We start from the raw sequence: 18,576 nt of genomic DNA on the forward strand, positions 1-18,576 counted from the left end.
TGGCGCAGTCTTCCTACTCAGAAGATCAGTCTGGTGTTTCTTATTTCAATATTTTGAACATGAGCTATTTTTGGCCAATCCTCACCTGTTTCCTTTTCACATCGTTTCTCCAACTCGCTGCAGCTGTAAATTCCCAAACTTTCCAAACCAGTAAGGCTTTGAATGCTCATCGGAAGACATGTCAACTTCGGACAATTAGAAATTATTAGTTTGTGAAGAAAACCTAGGTTTCCCAATGATGCAGGCAACAATTTCAAGTTTTGAAGATCACTCAATATTAACGATTCCAGGGAAGTCACATGTTGTAAAGCCTCATCCAAAACTTCTATTTCAGAACAACTCCAAATCATCAATAACTTAAGTGAAATGAGGTTTCTTAGCATACCATCTGGAAAACATGTTAGCTCTTTATTATCGTAGAAACAAAGTGATTCAAGACCACCATGTTTATGAATAGAACTTAGTAAATCTTGGTTGCATTTTCCTTGTATACATATATAATTGAGAGATGGAAGGCAAGGCAAACCCAACAAATTAGGACATTCAATTACGACAAGTGCGGAAAGGTGCGGGAAAAGATTTTCTCTATCCTCCCTTGATATCCTTATCAGGTTTGGCAGCTTCTCCAATGACAGATGTTCTAGTTCTGTGAAACCACCCTCAGCTCCACCATCGTAGGACTCCTCGTCTAAGTATATTATACGACTCACGTTGGATATAAACAGTTCCTTTAGATAAGGTAGTTTCCCCAACTGTGGGAGGTGTAAACAGCTTTGACAATCCTTGATATACACACAATGTAAATTTTTTAGAGAAGGACTAGACATCCATTGTGGGAAATGGACACCTGTATATCCTTCCACCCTCAATTCTTGAAGGTGATGGATATGAGGTTGAAGAACTTCAAGAATCTGCTCGACATTTTCCTGCAATTGGGACTCTGCAGTTCTCTCCCACGACAACCACAAAAGGCTCAAGTGCTTACTAAACATATTGGCTTCTTTAGCATCTGTTACACTTTTCACTCTCTCAAGGTGCTTGATGTGAAGCTCTCCTTTAAGATTTAGTTGTCCTAATTCCGCCAAAAGGAACCCTCTTTTGTTGCCAACTATATACATGCTCAAAGTCCTCAAGGAAGTCAACTTCCCTATTTGGCGCGGCAAACTTGATATATAGCAGCCAATCAAAGATATATGTTGTAAAGATTTCAATTGTGTCAAACTATTAGGCAAGTACTGGAGACTATAACAGTGATCTAACTTTAAAATTTGCAAATTCCACAACTGACATATGGATTCCGGAAGAATTTCAAAATCACCCGAAGAAAAATTCAAATACCTTAGATATTTTAAATTACCAATTGAAGATGGAACTTCTTTAATATATTTCAAATCAAGAGCCCGTAAAGAATGGAATTTCAATAAATGAGGTAAAAGTTTGTCGCCATCAAATCTTGCCACTGTGCAAGTCTTCAATGATTTGATGCTATGCAAACGGATTGAATCGACTTCTCCAAATGAATTGCCCTGATAAAATGAGAGATGACGGATTCTTTCAGTATTACTAGGCATGCCATCATTGTTTATAATGCAAAAGGCCTCTTCTGAAACAGATTGAGCAAGGTCATGAACAAGATCATGAAGTAAATAATATCACAAGAAAGGGGGGTTTGAATTGTGATGTAATAAAAATTACCTATTAAAAATTCTCAACAAAAACGTTAGTGATTTAAATGGAATTTTAAATAGTGAAGGTGTGTGACTAGTGCAAATAAAAATAGATAAGGAAGAAGGATCACACAAAAAAGTTATCCTGGTTCACCCAACTTGGGTTAGTCCAGTCCCCACAATACTTGTGAGATTTTCCACTAGGTAATTGAGTTATGACTTAATCTCAATTCCTTCTTTCTTCTTAGATCTTTCTGATCTTTACAACACTTTCTTTCAACCTTCACTTGGTCAAGTCACTTGCCGTTACGAGCAAGAATTTTTACAACCTTTCTGCACACTTGCAGATTCTTTTACAATAGTATTTAAAAGTATTAAACTTCTTCAAAGATTTAATACACAAAAGAGCTGCTTGCTCAAAACAAAGATATGGTTCTTGAGTGATTTGTAAACAAAGAAATTCTTAATGAATATTGTCTTTTCTCTTTTTCTCAAAAGTTGTTTTTCTCTCTTGCTGAAGTCTTCTATTTATAGGAGAAAAACTCTTGTTAAATTCTTCCTTTCTTGCAGCGCAAGTTTCAAGGGAGCCTTTGAGATGAAACTGTTCCTTTCGAAGTTGAGATCGATCTCTAAATCTGCTGAGGCTTTCCTTTGTACTTTGTTGCTTGCTACGTGAGACATGAGCTTTGTACAGCTCATTTCCTTTTCACTTGTTGCTGTACCATAAGACTTGAGCCCAAAGAAAAGGCTTTTCTTGTACTAGGTAGCTTTCTTGTCATGTTGTGAGGTGACCATAAAGTAAATATCCAAAGGTTTATAGTTTTGTATTTGTCTTACACTCTTGATGTGTTGTCGAAAATATAGTGGTCATTCTCATGCCAACCATTTTTGCACATGACATTAAATATGTTCTTTTTGTTCATATGTTCATTTGTAGTAAGCTTCAAATAATATTCCCTTGTCATGATATAGTTTATGCTTGAAATATTTATTGCTTCCTCAAATGTAACATTCCATTTCCCTGTACGTGCTTGGCCTTATTTGAACATTAAATCCATATTTGAAACCAATACTTGAGATCAATCTCTCCATCATAACTTGGTGCTTTCCTTGATAATTGTACAATGCTTTTATACCTTTAACTTAAAAAAGATACTCAAGAGCACAAGTTATATAACAATTAAAATCAGAATTAATAAAGTTTAATTTAATTAGTTTGTTATCTTTAAAATTAAAAATAGGGATTTAGATTTTATATCAACAATCTCCCCCTTTTTGAAGATGACAAACTTATTGAATTAATTCTTTATTTAAAAATTCTGATGTATTTACAAAAGAGCTTTTTAGTGAATCAGTGATTTATCAAATAAGCTCCCCCTCAATTTAAGCATTCAATTTCAATAAGCTCCCCCTTAATTTATGCATGCAAAAATGAATTTGTAAACAAAGGAGATACACAGGAATTTTGTTTGAACCAAAATATCATTCATTTCCAAAAGATGTTTTACATGATCTTAATCATATTGTCAGTACATAATCCATGGTTCAACAAAAAAAAGTTCCTAGCTTAGAAATTGAAAGACATAACAGAATTAAAACATAAAAGCATAAACAGCAAGATTTCCAGTTTTTTCTTAAGATACACCAAGTAGAATCAATTCATTTCTCCCCCTTTGGCAGATTCAAAAAGAGGGGGCGGTGAAGGACTGGAAAAGACACACGAGTGATTAAGGCTTGGAGGTAGCAGGACCAGAAGATGATGCACCAAAGGTAGAGCGAGGCGGAGTCACACCAAACCTTTTGCAGTAATCAGTAATAAACCAATCACGAAAGTTTGCAACATCAAGAACCATGAAGGATTGCAGGTTGTAGACAAGATCAAGTTTCTCAAGGATGGGACGAAGAGCAGCAGTGAGGTCAGCCATTGTCAGATGGGGTGGTGGAGGCACATTGCGAGAGCCAGCTGAAGCGTCAGGAGTGTTGGGTGGAGCTGGTGGTGGTCCGTATTGACCAGAGCTTTCAAAAGATCCAAAGTGAGATGGAAGGGAAGGAAGAAATTGATCAGAAAACATGTTACCAAAGTAAGATTTGACAGGGGCAGAGTAAGATCCTGAACCACTGGATGTTCTGAGCAGAGTTTCTAAGAAACTTGAACCAAAAACAGGAGAAGAGCTACCGTGTTGATGACTAAAAAGAGGAGATATGACAGTGGGTTCACCATGAGCAGCAGAGGGGAAGGCTTTCTCAGCTTGTTCGAACCAAGTGTTTCCTGGAATGTGGGATAAAAATGGAGAGTTTAAGTCAAGGACAGAGTTTGAGGCTTGATTAAACTTCTCAGAGGCATGAGTGGTAGGCATCTCAGTGCTAGGCGTTGGATTTCCTTCACAAGTTTCTTCCAAAATGGCATCCAAAAGCTCATCCATTGGAGCTTTTCCTTTGTCTGCCCTGCTGTCTTTCATAGATGTTTCAGCTTCATCAGGAGTATTGCTTGGTTGAGGAATCTCGATTGGGGGAGTTTTCTTCATATGAGCAATGTTTTTGGGCAAAAATTCTGAACAGACAGTATCAAATTTTTCTTTGTCAAGGTTGATGTTAAAAGCCTTGAAAACACGAGTAAGCACCATTCCATAAGGGACACATGATTTGGTTTTCTTAAGAGTGGTGGCATGAATCATGTGACGAATGATTATGACAGGCAGATTGATATCAATGCTATGAAACATGTGATACATAACAAGAATGTCAGTTTCAGATACCTTGTGTTTGCTTCCTTTTCGAGGAGTGATAGAGAATTGACACATGTTGTGGAGAAGTTTGTATTCCTTTTTGAGATTTGCAGAAATCAGATCATCATCAGATTCATACTTAACAAACATTTCTCGAATGATGTCAAAGCGAGACACTACAGCATTTGCATATCCTGTTCTTCCATAGCATTTTGGTCCTTTCTGAGGAATGTCCAGAATCACAGCTAGTCTTTCAGCAGATAACTCAATCACTTTGTCTTGAATTTTTGAAACGATCAAATCTTCCTTTGGAAAGGTTTCAGCCATGAAGTAGAAATTTCTTACCACTTCTGGATAGTGTGTTTCTTTGATCTGAAAGAAATTCGTCCAACCAAGTGGTTTGACAAACTTGAGAAGATCAACACCTTCTTTCAGCAACTTCTCAAAGTTGTAAACTCTTCCCACACCAATTGGTCTTGCGACCCATTTTTTGAAATTGCGATCCAGAGAGGGATCATGCAAAGGGATGTGCATGTTCTTGATTTCAGAAGCAGAGCCTTCATGCAGTGATTTCTTGTTCTTGGATGGAGGGCTAGAGCATTCCTTTAGCAATTTCCGTTTCTGAACAGCAGCTTTGAAATCCTTCTTAATCTTTTCAACCCGTTCAGCATTTTTTTCGGAATCAGTAGGACTTTCTTTGAGATTTTTGAGGGGACGATCTTCATCTGAATCCAAATCGACGAACATAACGTCACCACTTTTCCTTTTTGCTGAAAGTCTGGTGGATTTACGAATGGGTTTCTGGTTTTCAGATGATTTTGCCATTCTGGGTTTGACGGTTCGAGAGTAGGTTTTGAGAGGAGCAGAGTTGGTCTGACTTTTGGGAGGAGAGCAAGAGAAGGGATCAGAATTTGGGTTACGCGGCGACGGAGGAGGTGGTGGAGATGGAGAGCGTTCAGGAGAGGGTGATGGAGAAAGAGAGAAATCAGTGTGATTCCCTTTTGTTCTAGCCATTTTCGAGTGAGTTGTTTGAAGCTGATTTGAATGGAAGAGAAGTAAAACTGGGTTTTGATTTTATAGAGGAATAGGAGTGATGCTTGTTTCTTGAGAAGAGGAAGAGTTTGAGAAAGAGAAGACGGAGCAGAGTGGTTGGGGAGAGTGAGAAGAGTGATGAGTGAAGTAGAGTAGACTAGGGAGAAGTGAAATGACTGACTCTTCATTTTCAGCCGAAAAATTCTTGGAAAGAAGGAGAGGGATGGCTAGAGTGTACTTGAAAGGTACAAAAACATCATGACAATCATTGTCCAGAAGTTAAAACTGAACTTAATCAGTTGGAGTTTTCAAGACAAGAAGGAGATGCCCCTCGTGTGACAAAAGAAGGGAGATGACCCTCCGCCCCCTTTTTTTTTAAAAAAAATTAAAGGGGTTTTTTAATAATTCTTAATTTTTCTTTGATAAAATTAAATCTTTCCTCCACAAGAGGTTTTGTAAAAATATCAGCTAATTGATTCTCAGTGTCAACAAACATAAGTTCAATTTCAATTTTGTTGACATGATCACGAATAAAATGATGCTTAATTTCTATGTGTTTTGATCTTGAATGCTGAATAGGATTTTTTGATAAATTAATAGCACTGGTATTATCACATAAAATTTTAATATTTGCGTACCTGAGAGAGAAATCTTCTAGTTGATTTCTAATCCATAATACCTGAGAGCAACAATTTGCAGCGGATATGTATTCAGCTTCTGTTGTAGAGAGTGCAATGGTGTTTTGTTTTCGACAACCCCAGCTGATCAGAGCTTCACCAAGAAATTGACATGTACCACTTGTACTTTTTCTTTCTATTTTGTCTCCAGCATAGTCAGCATCACAATAGGCCATAAGATTAAAGTGAGATCCCTTTTTGTACCAAATTCCTATGTCTGTTGTTCCGACCAGATATCTGAAGATTCTTTTGACAGCTATATGATGTGATTCTTTAGGAGCTGTTTGAAATCTGGCACAAAGTCCTACTGCAAATACAATGTCTGGTCTACTTGCAGTTAGATATAGCAAAGATCCTATCATTCCCCTATATTCTTTTTCAGGAAATGCCTTTCCATTTTCGTCTTTGTCTAAACTGGATGATGGATGCATAGGAGTAGACATGATTTTGGCTTCATTCATGTGGTATTTTTTGAGAAGGTCTTTGATGTATTTTTCTTGGCAAATAAAAATACCATCTTTATGTTGTTTGATTTGTAATCCCAAAAAGAATTTAAGTTCTCCCATCATACTCATTTCAAATTCACTTTCCATGAGTTTGGAAAACTCATCGCACATTTTTTCATTTGTAGCTCCAAAAATGATATCGTCAACATATACTTGAACAATCAATAAATCATTTTTATTTGTTTTTCGAAAAAGTGTGGTATCAATTTTTCCTCTTGAGAAACCATTTTGCAATAAAAATGTGCTTAATCTTTCATACCAAGCTCTTGGGGCTTGTTTTAGTCCATAGAGAGCTTTGGTTAGTTTAAACACATGTTTTGGTTTTTGAAAATCTTCAAAACCAGGAGGTTGATGAACGTAGACTTCTTCATTTAAAAAACCATTTAAAAAGGCGCTTTTTACGTCCATTTGAAAAAGTTTTATGCATTTATGAGATGCATATGCAAGAAGAATTCTTATAGCTTCCAGTCTTGCTACTGGAGCATAAGTTTCATCATAGTCGATTCCTTCTTGTTGATTGTATCCTTGTGCAACTAGTCTTGCCTTGTTTCGAGTCACCTTTCCTTCTTCATCCAATTTGTTTCTGAATACCCATCTGGTACCAATAACTGATTGATTTTGAGGTTGAGGTACCAAGGTCCAGACTTGATTTTTGTCAAATTGTAGTAACTCTTCTTTCATGGCTTCAACCCATGATTCATCAATGATTGCATCCTTTATGTTTTTAGGTTCTATTTGTGAGATCATTGCCATGTCATTGTTCTGAAAAGATCTTCTTGTTCTTACACCGTCAATAGTATCTCCGATGATTTGTTCTTGAGGATGATAGTCAACTGTTCTCCATGATCTTGGAGGACTTTGAGGTGGTTCCTCGTTTGAGGATCTTTGAATATTATTCTCAGAATTTTGATTATTTTGAATTTCTTCATCTTCTTCGTCAATGATCTTGTTTTGTTTTTCTAGTTCCTCAAGCTCATCAAATTTGATATGCATACTTTCTTCTAGAGTTCTTGTTCTTAGATTGTAAATTCTATATGCTTTTGAGGTAGAAGAATATCCCAAAAATATTGCTTTGTCTGACTTTGAGTCAAATTTCCCCAAAGTATCTTTATTGTTTAGGATGTAGCAATAACAGCCAAAAATATGAAAATATGAAATGTTTGGCTTTCTTCCTTTCCAGAGTTCATACGGGGTTTTGTTTAAAACTTTTCTAATTGAAACTCTGTTCAAGATATAGCAAGAGGTATTTATGGCTTCTGCCCAAAAATATTTTTCTACGTTTGATTCATTTAAGATAGTTCTTGCCATTTCTTGTAGTGTTCTATTTTTCCTTTCTACAACACCATTCTGTTGAGGTGTTCTAGGACAGGAGAAATTATGAGAGATCCCATTTTCACTGAAGAATTGCTCAAAGGAGGAGTTTTCAAATTCTCCACCATGGTCACTTCTTACAGAAATAATATGAGTTTCTTTCTCATTTTGAACTTGTTTGCAAAAGTTTTTAAAAGTTTCAAAAGAATCATATTTGTGTTTCAAAAACAAAACCCAAGTGAATCTGGAGAAATCATCAACAATTACAAAGCCATATCTTTTTCCACCAAGACTTTCTATTGAGATAGGTCCAAATAAGTCTATGTGTAGAAGTTCAAGGGGTCTTTTTGTTGAAATAAATTCTTTTTGCTTTTGACTTGTTTTCCCTTGATACATGCTTCACATATCTTATCTTTCTCAAAGTTTATCTTAGGAAGTCCTCTTACTAGATCTAGTTTTGAAATTTTGGAAATAGTATCCATACTTATATGTCCAGCCCTTTTATGCCAAATCCATTTATCCTTTTCAAGGGATATAAAGCATGATTCAACAGGGAGTTCATCTAAGTATAAGACATAAACATTTTTGTTTCGAGATCCGGTAAATAAGATTTTTCCTGAAGATACTTGTCTTACTTCGCATGTGTGAGGTTTGAATGTAACTTCAAGACCGCTGTCACACAATTGACTGATGCTAATTAAGTTGTGTTTTAATCCTTCTACATATTGAACATTTTCAATCTTTGCAGAATTTATCTTACCAATAATTCCCTTACCTTTGATTCGAGCCTGTTCATTGTTACCAAAGGTTACTAATCCTCCTTCTTTTTCGACGAAGGATAGGAAACTTTGTTTATCTCCAGTCATATGTCTTGAGCATCCACTGTCCAAGTACCAAGGCTTTTTCTTGACTGTTATGAGGCATTCCTGCAGTAGAAGTTAGTAAAGTTTTGGGTACCCATATCTTTTTGGGTCCTTCATGGTTAGTGTTATTTCTTAAAAAATTTCCTTTACGGAACTTGGTGATATTTGTTTTAAACATGGATTTCTTCTTTTGAATGGCTAATTCTTTTTCTTTTCTGAAACAGAATTTTTCTAAATGTCCATATTTTTTGCAGTATGTACATTTATATCTTTCTATCTTTTTGTTAGGAATAAAAAGATCTTCATACATTTTTTGTTTGTGATCAGTTTTAAAACCTATGCAAGTTTTATCATGATAATTTTTTTGAACTCCTATGATATTTTGAAAAGTTTCAGTAGATTTCACAAATTTAATAATATCATTTTCTAATTTATGAACATTTTTCTTTAACGCTTCATTTTCTTCCTTTGTCTCATTTTTTTCACCTGTTTTTTGAGGTTGGGAATTTTGAAAAGCTTTAAGTAGTTTTTCCAAATCTTCTTTTTCCCTTTTTAGTTTATCATTTTCATTTCTCAGTTTTTCACAAGTTTGTTCAAGAATCTGTGAGCTATGAAAAAGATTGTCAAAAAGATATTCAGTTTTCTCACAAGATGAGCAGGGTTCATAATTTACCTCTTCTGTATTTGCCATTAGGCATAGGTTTGCTTGTTCATCTTCGTTCGTTGATTCTTCTGGTTCATCCCATGTAGTCAAGAAGGATTTTTGATTTGATTGATAATTGTTAGGCTTTCTTTTGAATTGTGGACATTCACTTTTGTAGTGTCCTGTTTTGTAACATCCATAACAAGTTATCTGACTTTTGTCAATTTCTGTTTTTGCATTTTCTTTTCTTGCTGGGAAGTTTCTTTTGCTTTGAATTATTCTTTGAAGTTTTCTAGTAAGAAGAACAATTTGAGCTTGTACTTCTTCTTCATCAGGTTCTAGCTGTTGATTTTCATAATTCATTTCTTCTTCTTGATTTTGCACTTCTTGAGATGTTTTGAATGCAATCATTTTTTTATTTGAAGATTTGTCTTCTTGTAAGAATACTTCATGAGCTTTTAAAGATCCAATGAGATCCTCTAATCTGAGTTTAGATAGATCTTTTGCTTCTGTTATAGCAGTTACGATGTGTCTCCAAGATTTTGGAAGACATCTTAGAACTTTTCTTACTCTTTCGTGAACAGAAAAATTCTTTTCAAGAGAGCGTAACTCATTCAAAATGATGGTAAACCTTCCATACATTTCATCAATGGTTTCGGTTTCCTTCATTTCGAATAGTTCATATTTTCGTACACCGATGTCAATTCTTGTTTCTTTTACGTGACTGGTACCTTCATGATGTATTTTTAAGGAATCCCAAATTTCTTTGGCAGTTTTGCTTTCTTGTACTCTATCAAATTCTTCCCTGCTTAAAGCCATGGTTAGAAATAATTTTGCTTTAAAATTAAGTAGAGCACGCTTACCTTCCTCTTCCGACCAGTCTTCTTGTTTTTTTATGTTTAGATCCTCATCATATGCAATGTAGTTTCCGTTTTCTACTACCGACCACATGTGGTTGTCTTGTGATTGTAAAAATAGTTGCATTTTGTCTTTCCAGTAGTAGTAATCAGCTCCTTCAAATAGAGGTGGTCTAGATGAAGAACCTCCTTCAGACATGAACTTTACCTTAGACATTTTGTATTCTCTTCTTGGATCCTTTTCCTTCTACACCGTTGGGTGTTTAGGTTTTTTGAGACTTTCTTTTCTGGATCTTTTTCCTCCTACACCGTTGGGTGCTTAGGCTTTTTAGAGGCCGTGCTCTGATACCAATTGAAGTAAATAATATCACAAGAAAGGGGGGTTTGAATTGTGATGTAATAAAAATTACCTATTAAAAATTCTCAACAAAAACGTTAGTGATTTAAATGGAATTTTAAATAGATATAGTGAAGGTGTGTGACTAGTGCAAATAAAAATAGATAAGGAAGAAGGATCACACAAAAAAGTTATCCTGGTTCACCCAACTTGGGTTAGTCCAGTCCCCACAATACTTGTGAGATTTTCCACTAGGTAATTGAGTTATGACTTAATCTCAATTCCTTCTTTCTTCTTAGATCTTTCTGATCTTTACAACACTTTCTTTCAACCTTCACTTGGTCAAGTCACTTGCCGTTACGAGCAAGAATTTTTACAACCTTTCTGCACACTTGCAGATTCTTTTACAATAGTATTTAAAAGTATTAAACTTCTTCAAAGATTTAATACACAAAAGAGCTGCTTGCTCAAAACAAAGATATGGTTCTTGAGTGATTTGTAAACAAAGAAATTCTTAATGAATATTGTCTTTTCTCTTTTTCTCAAAAGTTGTTTTTCTCTCTTGCTGAAGTCTTCTATTTATAGGAGAAAAACTCTTGTTAAATTCTTCCTTTCTTGCAGCGCAAGTTTCAAGGGAGCCTTTGAGATGAAACTGTTCCTTTCGAAGTTGAGATCGATCTCTAAATCTGCTGAGGCTTTCCTTTGTACTTTGTTGCTTGCTACGTGAGACATGAGCTTTGTACAGCTCATTTCCTTTTCACTTGTTGCTGTACCATAAGACTTGAGCCCAAAGAAAAGGCTTTTCTTGTACTAGGTAGCTTTCTTGTCATGTTGTGAGGTGACCATAAAGTAAATATCCAAAGGTTTATAGTTTTGTATTTGTCTTACACTCTTGATGTGTTGTCGAAAATATAGTGGTCATTCTCATGCCAACCATTTTTGCACATGACATTAAATATGTTCTTTTTGTTCATATGTTCATTTGTAGTAAGCTTCAAATAATATTCCCTTGTCATGATATAGTTTATGCTTGAAATATTTATTGCTTCCTCAAATGTAACATTCCATTTCCCTGTACGTGCTTGGCCTTATTTGAACATTAAATCCATATTTGAAACCAATACTTGAGATCAATCTCTCCATCATAACTTGGTGCTTTCCTTGATAATTGTACAATGCTTTTATACCTTTAACTTAAAAAAGATACTCAAGAGCACAAGTTATATAACAATTAAAATCAGAATTAATAAAGTTTAATTTAATTAGTTTGTTATCTTTAAAATTAAAAATAGGGATTTAGATTTTATATCAACAGATCATGCATCTTGAAACTTGTAATTTTGCCAAATATATCTGTCTCAATATCTTGGAAAAATGATCTCAAGTATAATTCATTCCACACCCCATTGCCAATATCTTCCTCGTCCAACATTTCATTAGATGAAACCAAGCCATTAGCCATCCAAAGCTCAATTAGAAACTTCTTACTTATTCTTTCATCTTTGATAAATAGAGCACAGAAGGCAAAGCATTGTCTCAATTTTACTGGCAAATTCAAGTAACTTAATCTCAAGGTAGGCATGACATAATCTTCATCTTGTAAACTCCATAATTTGCTTTCCTTGACATAGTGCCACTCATTTACCTCTCTTTTAAAACGCAAGAGACTTCCTAGTGCTATTGCTGCAAGAGGTACTCCGCCACACTTCTTTAGTATCTCTTTCCCTATTACCACAAGCTCATCTTGTTCTACCTCATTTGGCCCAAAAGCTCGTTGTTTAAACAATTCCCAACAATCTACATCAGATAGCTTTGATACTTCAAAAGGAGGAATTGTTCCCATGATTTCTGCTACCTTTTCAAGACGAGTAGTGACCAATACTGAAGCACCCTTTCCTCCACAAGCCAACAAAGATTTCAACTTGTGCCATTTCTCTTGTTTTTCATTCCACACATCATCTAAAACAAGCAAATATTTTTTTCTTTGCAATAGATCTTTGAAGTTTTCTTTGTAGTGGCTCAAGATCCAAATCATCACAAGATTTCTTAGTTGCAGCTTCAATGATGCTTCTAGTCATTCTTTTGATACTAAAATCATCTGAAACACACACCCACATTCTCAGATCAAAGTGTTTGACAACACTTTCATGATTGAATATAAGTTGGGCAAGTGTTGTTTTTCCAAGTCCGCCTAGTCCCACAATTGGATAAACCGACAAATCCTCAAAACCAGAAGCACCGTTAACCAAAATATCTACCATTTTATCCCTATCACCATCTCTTCCGAAGACTTGAGGTTGAGAAATGATTGAGGTTGTTTGGCGCCAGTCAATGACTCCATCTCTCTTCTCTTTAACCATTTCAATCAAATGAAACTTACTCCTTTCTTCAGCTATTTCATTTAATCTCTCTCGTATGCTTTTCATTTTCTTAGCAATTTTGTAACGGAAAGCAACATGCTTTGGATGAAAAGAGGATACGAAAGAGCTTTGTACCTTATGTGATAGTCCTTTGTACTCCATCTCCAATGATTGAGTGGCACACTCGTCCAAGATGTCATCGAGGACGTGAACAGCATCTTTGAGCTTAAGCAACCAATCTTTGATAGCTTTGTCAGTGAATTGTTTCTCCTCGGCATCTTCAAGAGTAGCCTTGATTGTAGTGAGCAAGCTTGAAAGACTTTTAAAGTCTTGATCGAAACCAAGAAATAGAGCTAGCTTCTTCTGAATTAGTGAGTTCAAATTGTGAAGCACAACTTCAAGCACAGCTTCAGCCATATTCAAAGTTCTAACTCTCAAAATGTAAGTGTGAACGAGAAATGCAATGGTTGTATCAAACAAGAAGGTTAATAAGAAATGAAATGAAAGTGAACAGTTATGTGTGACTAAAATTTCGTGGAAACAATTAGATGAAAATGACACCCGTTAATGTTAATGCATCTTTGGAATTTTGCTTAAAGTTGGTTTAATTTCCACAGTATTTTATTGTTTGATTGAAACTGGTGGAAATAACTACCACATGAAAATGACATATTAGATAAAATAAACAAAGACTTTTATGTCAATATCATCAGGTTGAAACTTCATGGATGGGGCTGTTGTTGCTGCAATCAAATGTTTTTGTGGAATAATGTACGCTAAAGTTTCATTTTCCAAGTAAAATTAACATTTTCTATGTAATTTACATCCTCTCTTACTAATCTTCGTTTTAATAATATTTTTGTGCTGCTCTGGAGGTTCTCCGTTCGATTCTTTCCGATGATAATTTCAGTCAACTAGTTTGAGTTCTTAAAAAAAAAAGTTGACAAAATGTTCCTTACATAAAAGACTTGACATCAACACCACCGCACCATTTGTATACACGGTTTCCTGACTTTTGTATTGTTTCTTATTTCTTCTTGATTTTAATACTACGTATAGTAGCTGTATTTTATACGGTGTTGGATATACAATATCTGACTTTTCTGTCTAAATAACTTCCTCTAAATTCTTTTATACCAATTGACAACGTGTATGTCCCTATGTCTAGGTACTGTAGTATAAGATCGATGTCAGATATTGAAAAAAATACATATTCTTGTGGATAACAACTTTAATATGCATATTCTTGTGGATAACATTTTTAATATGCAAATTAACTTTTAAAAATCACGTAAAAATGTTTAAAAATAATAATATTTTTTTACACTTAAAACTAATAATTAAATATTACAAATCAAATTATTTAACTAATCCAACACCGTCCAATTCAAAGAAACTAATCCAACATTAAAAAAAACAAAATTTATAAATTTTCTTTGAGAAGTCTACGTTCATAAAGTTGCAAATAGCATTCTCCAAAACTTTCAAAAAGTTAATGTATTAGTTAATATGCAACATTATTTTACTCAATCATCATAATCTATTAAAAAAATCATTGATAAATGTTATTTTGGTTCAATAAACAAACTAGAAGAAAAAAATGAAATTGATAGTTAAACAAAACTTATCAAATTAATGACTTCAAGAAATATTTTTCAATGATACCAACAATGAAACAAATAAAATATAAATCTACACCAAAAGAGATTGTGAGTTGTAAACAAAAAAATGAAACTGTGAGTGATGTTGGGTAAAAGATACTACTTGTGGAGGCCCTGACAATTGTACTTGTCAAACTTCTCAGATTGTTGAGGCATTCAATGCTCGCCAGAAGACATATTAACTTCCGACAATGAGAAATAAGTAAATTGCAAGGCATTGATTGCATAACTTTAACGACCGAAGGGAACACATATTTTGTAAGCCTCATCAAAACTTTCTGTTTCGGAGTAACTCTAAGTAAAATTTTGGCACCTCACAATATCTAGTATCTTACGAGAACGCAACCCTTGTAATACTTCATCTGTCAATGACTTGAGGTTGTTGCAGTCAGTGATATGTATTTCTTGGAGAGCATTAAGGTGAATGATTTCAGTTGGGAATTGCTCAAGTTTGAATAAGCCATAAATGTCTAATATCTTTAGAGAAGTGAGATTTCGTAGCATCCCATCTGGAAAGCAAGTTAGATCTTCATTATCTTTGAACCGAAGTGATTCAAGACTACCGAGCTTATGAATTGAACATACCAAATCTTGGTTGCATTTCCCTTCTATACGCAAATCCTTGAGATGTGGAAGGCAAGGCAAGCCTGAAAGTTTAGGACATTCAGTAACTTGAAGTCTTGAAAGAGACGGGAACATGTTTTCTTTATCCTCCCTGGATAACCTTACCAGGTTTGGTAGCTCTACGAGTACCAGAACTGCTAGTTTAGTGAAACCTCTCGCAACTCCACCATCACATGACTCCTCGTCTACATATATTACATGGCTCATGTTCAATATTCTTAGGTCCTTTAGAGCAGGTAATTTTCCCAACTGTGGAAGGTGTAAACAGCTTTTGCAATCCATTAGTTGTAGAAAAGTTAAACATTCCAACGAAGGACTAGCTATCCATTGCGGGAAATAGGAACCTGTATATCCTTGCACACCCAAAGTTAGAAGTTGTTGAGTTTGAGGTTGAAGCACTTCAAGAATCTCCTCAACATTTTCTTGTAAATGAGACTCTTCATTTCTCTCCCATGACAATCTCAATTGTGTTAAGTTCTTACTCGACATATTGGCTTCCTTGGCATTAAATACACTTTTTACTCTCTCCAAGTGCTTAATATAAAGATCTCCTTTAAGGTTTAGTGGTCCCAGTTCTTCCAAAAGGAATCCTTTTCTCTTCCCAACTACATAACAAGTTAAAGTTTTCAGGGAAATCAGCTTCCTTATATTGGGGGGCAAGCTTGATAATGAGTAGCAGTTGGTCAAATATATACACTGTAGAGCTTTCAATTGTGTCAAACAACTAGGCAAGTTAAGGAGATGATAACAATTGTCTAACTTCAAAATCTGTAAATTCCACAATGTACATAAGGATTTTGGTAGAGTTTTGAACTTACCATCAGATAGATTCAAGTACCTTAGATACTTTAGACTACCAATTGAAGATGACAACTTTTTTCTTCTTTCAAAGTCAAGCACCCGTAAATAATAACATTTCAATACATGAGGTGAAAGTTGGTCACCATGCCTTAAACATGTCTTCAATGATTTCACGTTAGATAACCGAACTGAATTGGTATCCCCTAAGGATTTCCTCTTATAAATTGAGAGGTGGCGGATTCTTTCAGACGTACTAGGCACATCATTGTCATCTGTGATGGAGCATACTTCTTCTGCAACATATTGAGCAAGATCATGAACAAGATCATGCATTTTGAAACTAGTTTTCCCAAATTGATCTATCTCAATATCTTGAAAAAATGATCTCCAATATAATTCATTCCACACCTCATTGCCAATATCACCATCTTCCAACTTTTCATTTGAAGAAATAAAGCCATTAGCCATCCAGAGTTCTATTAGAAAGTGTTTTCTTATTAGTTTATCTTTGGGAAAGAGTGCACACAAGGCAAAACACTGTCTCAATTTTACTGGTAAATTCAAATAACTTAGTCTCAAGGCAGGCATGACTGAATTATCACCTTGTAAACTCCATAGCTTGCTTTCCTTGACATAGAGCCACTCATTTTCGTCTCTTTTGAAACACAAGAGACTTCCTAGTGCTATTGCCGCAAGAGGCACTCCCACACACTTTTTAACTATCTCGTTCCCTATAACCACAAGCTTTGCACATTCTTCCTCATTTGGTCCAAAGGCTCGCTGTTTAAACAATTCCCAACAATCACTGTCACATAATTTTGATAAATTATGAGAAAACACTGTTCCCATGGTTGCTGCTACCTTTGGAAGGCGAGTGGTTACTAAAATCGAAGCACCCTTGCCTCCACAAGCCAATACAGATCTCAATCTTTGCCAATTCTCTGATTTGTCGTCCCACACATCATCCAACACAAGCAAATATCTTTTTCTTTGTAGCAAATCCAAAAGCTTTCTTTGCAACGGCTCTAGATCTAATTCCTCACAAGCATGACCAGATGCAGATTCTATGATGGCTTTTGTCATTCTTTTCAAACTGAAATCTTCTGAAACACATACCCAAATTCTTAGATCAAACTGGTTGACTACACTCTCATGATTGAAGATAAGTTGGGTCAATGTTGTTTTTCCAATTCCACCAACACCGACAATTGGATAAACAGATAAATCCTCAAAACTACCATTACTAACCAAAAACTCTACAATTTTATTCTTATCTTCATCTCTTCCATAAACTTGACGTTGATTAATGATTGAAGTGGTTTGCCGCCAGTCAAGGACTCCGCTTCTCTTCTCTCTGACTATCTCAATCAAATGAAACTTGCTTCTTTCTTCTGCTATCTCATCCAATCTCTCCCTTATGCTCTTCATTTTCTTAGCAATTTTGTAACGGAAAGCAACATACTTGGGATTTAAAGAGAATAAGCAAGAACTTTGTACCTTGTTTGATAGTCCACACGAGAATCCTCCATACTCCAACTCCAGTGCTTGGGTGGCACATTCGTCCAAAATGTCATCGAGGATGTGAGCAGCATCTTTGAGCTTAACCAGCCAATCCTTGATAGCTCTGTTTGAGAATTGTTTCTCCTCAGCATCTTCAAGTGTGGCCTTGATTGTAGTTAGCAAGCTGGAAAGACTTTTTAATTCACGATCGACACCTAGAAATAGGCCAAGCTCCTTTCTAATGAGTGTGCTCAAATTATCTAGTACAATTTCAATGACAGCCTCTGCCATTTTTCAAGTGAATTCTAACTCAAAAAAAATGTAAATGGAAGATAGTTAGTTTGGTTGAGAAATGAAGTGGTATTATCAGAAAACAAGATTGACAAGGAATGAGTGGTAGGAGATATTTTGTTTCCACTTTGTGAAGTCAAAAACTGACCCACTATTATTATTATTGATGTATATACTTTTTATTGTTACTTGATTGAAATTTCAAGGAAACAGCGATAAGAAAATGACAGGGTAGAAAAAAAGAATCAAGGTTAAAACTTCACACTGTGATACTAACAAGCTTGAATTTCTTTCTAATTATTTGAATGTGTTGGTTAATTTTTTTTTCCCTACAGAAAATTCAAATTTCAATAGTAAACTATTATGACTATCTCTATAATAATATAATAGAGTTTAATTTGTATGCACGGTCGGTGTTAAGTTTTTTTACACACGCATTCAATAACATGCTGGCACATCGTTTAATGAATATTATACAAATAAATAGAAAAAAGATCCAAAAATTCAAGATCGAGATCCACTAATTCACTTTGTCATACATTTTCATGGGACCTTTTTGTTCAACATTGTTTTGAGCAGTCACAACAACAGTGTTAAGTTGTTTTCTTTGATGCCCTAGAGATGGATTTTCTTCTTCAAGCTGAAGCATTTATTTTTACCTTTCCTCTCTCCCTTGGTGCTCAGAGGCTTGTCTCATCGTTAATCTCTCCATTCTTCCTC

At 35.1% G+C, this 18,576-nt stretch overlaps 2 protein-coding genes across 2 annotated transcripts; both read right to left on the reverse strand.

The window, feature by feature from the left end:
* Nucleotides 1-17: 17 nt before the first annotated feature.
* On the reverse strand, nt 18-1,571 carry LOC120575744 (putative disease resistance protein RGA4). The gene has a single exon (XM_003613268.4). It carries the CDS (start codon nt 1,569-1,571, stop codon nt 18-20), a length of 1,554 nt encoding a protein of 517 aa, XP_003613316.3.
* Nucleotides 1,572-14,934: 13,363 nt separating this feature from the next.
* LOC11413639 (putative disease resistance protein RGA3) lies at nt 14,935-17,856 on the reverse strand. Its single transcript, XM_003613271.1, has one exon. It carries the CDS (start codon nt 17,854-17,856, stop codon nt 14,935-14,937), a length of 2,922 nt encoding a protein of 973 aa, XP_003613319.1.
* Between the last annotated feature and the right edge of the window lie 720 nt (nt 17,857-18,576).

This window comes from Medicago truncatula, chromosome 5 (genome assembly GCF_003473485.1).
Source record: "Medicago truncatula cultivar Jemalong A17 chromosome 5, MtrunA17r5.0-ANR, whole genome shotgun sequence".
Lineage (NCBI taxonomy): Eukaryota > Viridiplantae > Streptophyta > Magnoliopsida > Fabales > Fabaceae > Medicago > Medicago truncatula.

Bases quoted from the DNA above. Each gene is read 5' to 3' on its own strand.
- LOC120575744 (XM_003613268.4), bottom strand. From the start codon at position 1,571: ATGCCTAGTAATACTGAAAGAATCCGTCATCTCTCATTTTATCAGGGC.
- LOC11413639 (XM_003613271.1), bottom strand. From the start codon at position 17,856: ATGGCAGAGGCTGTCATTGAAATTGTACTAGATAATTTGAGCACACTC.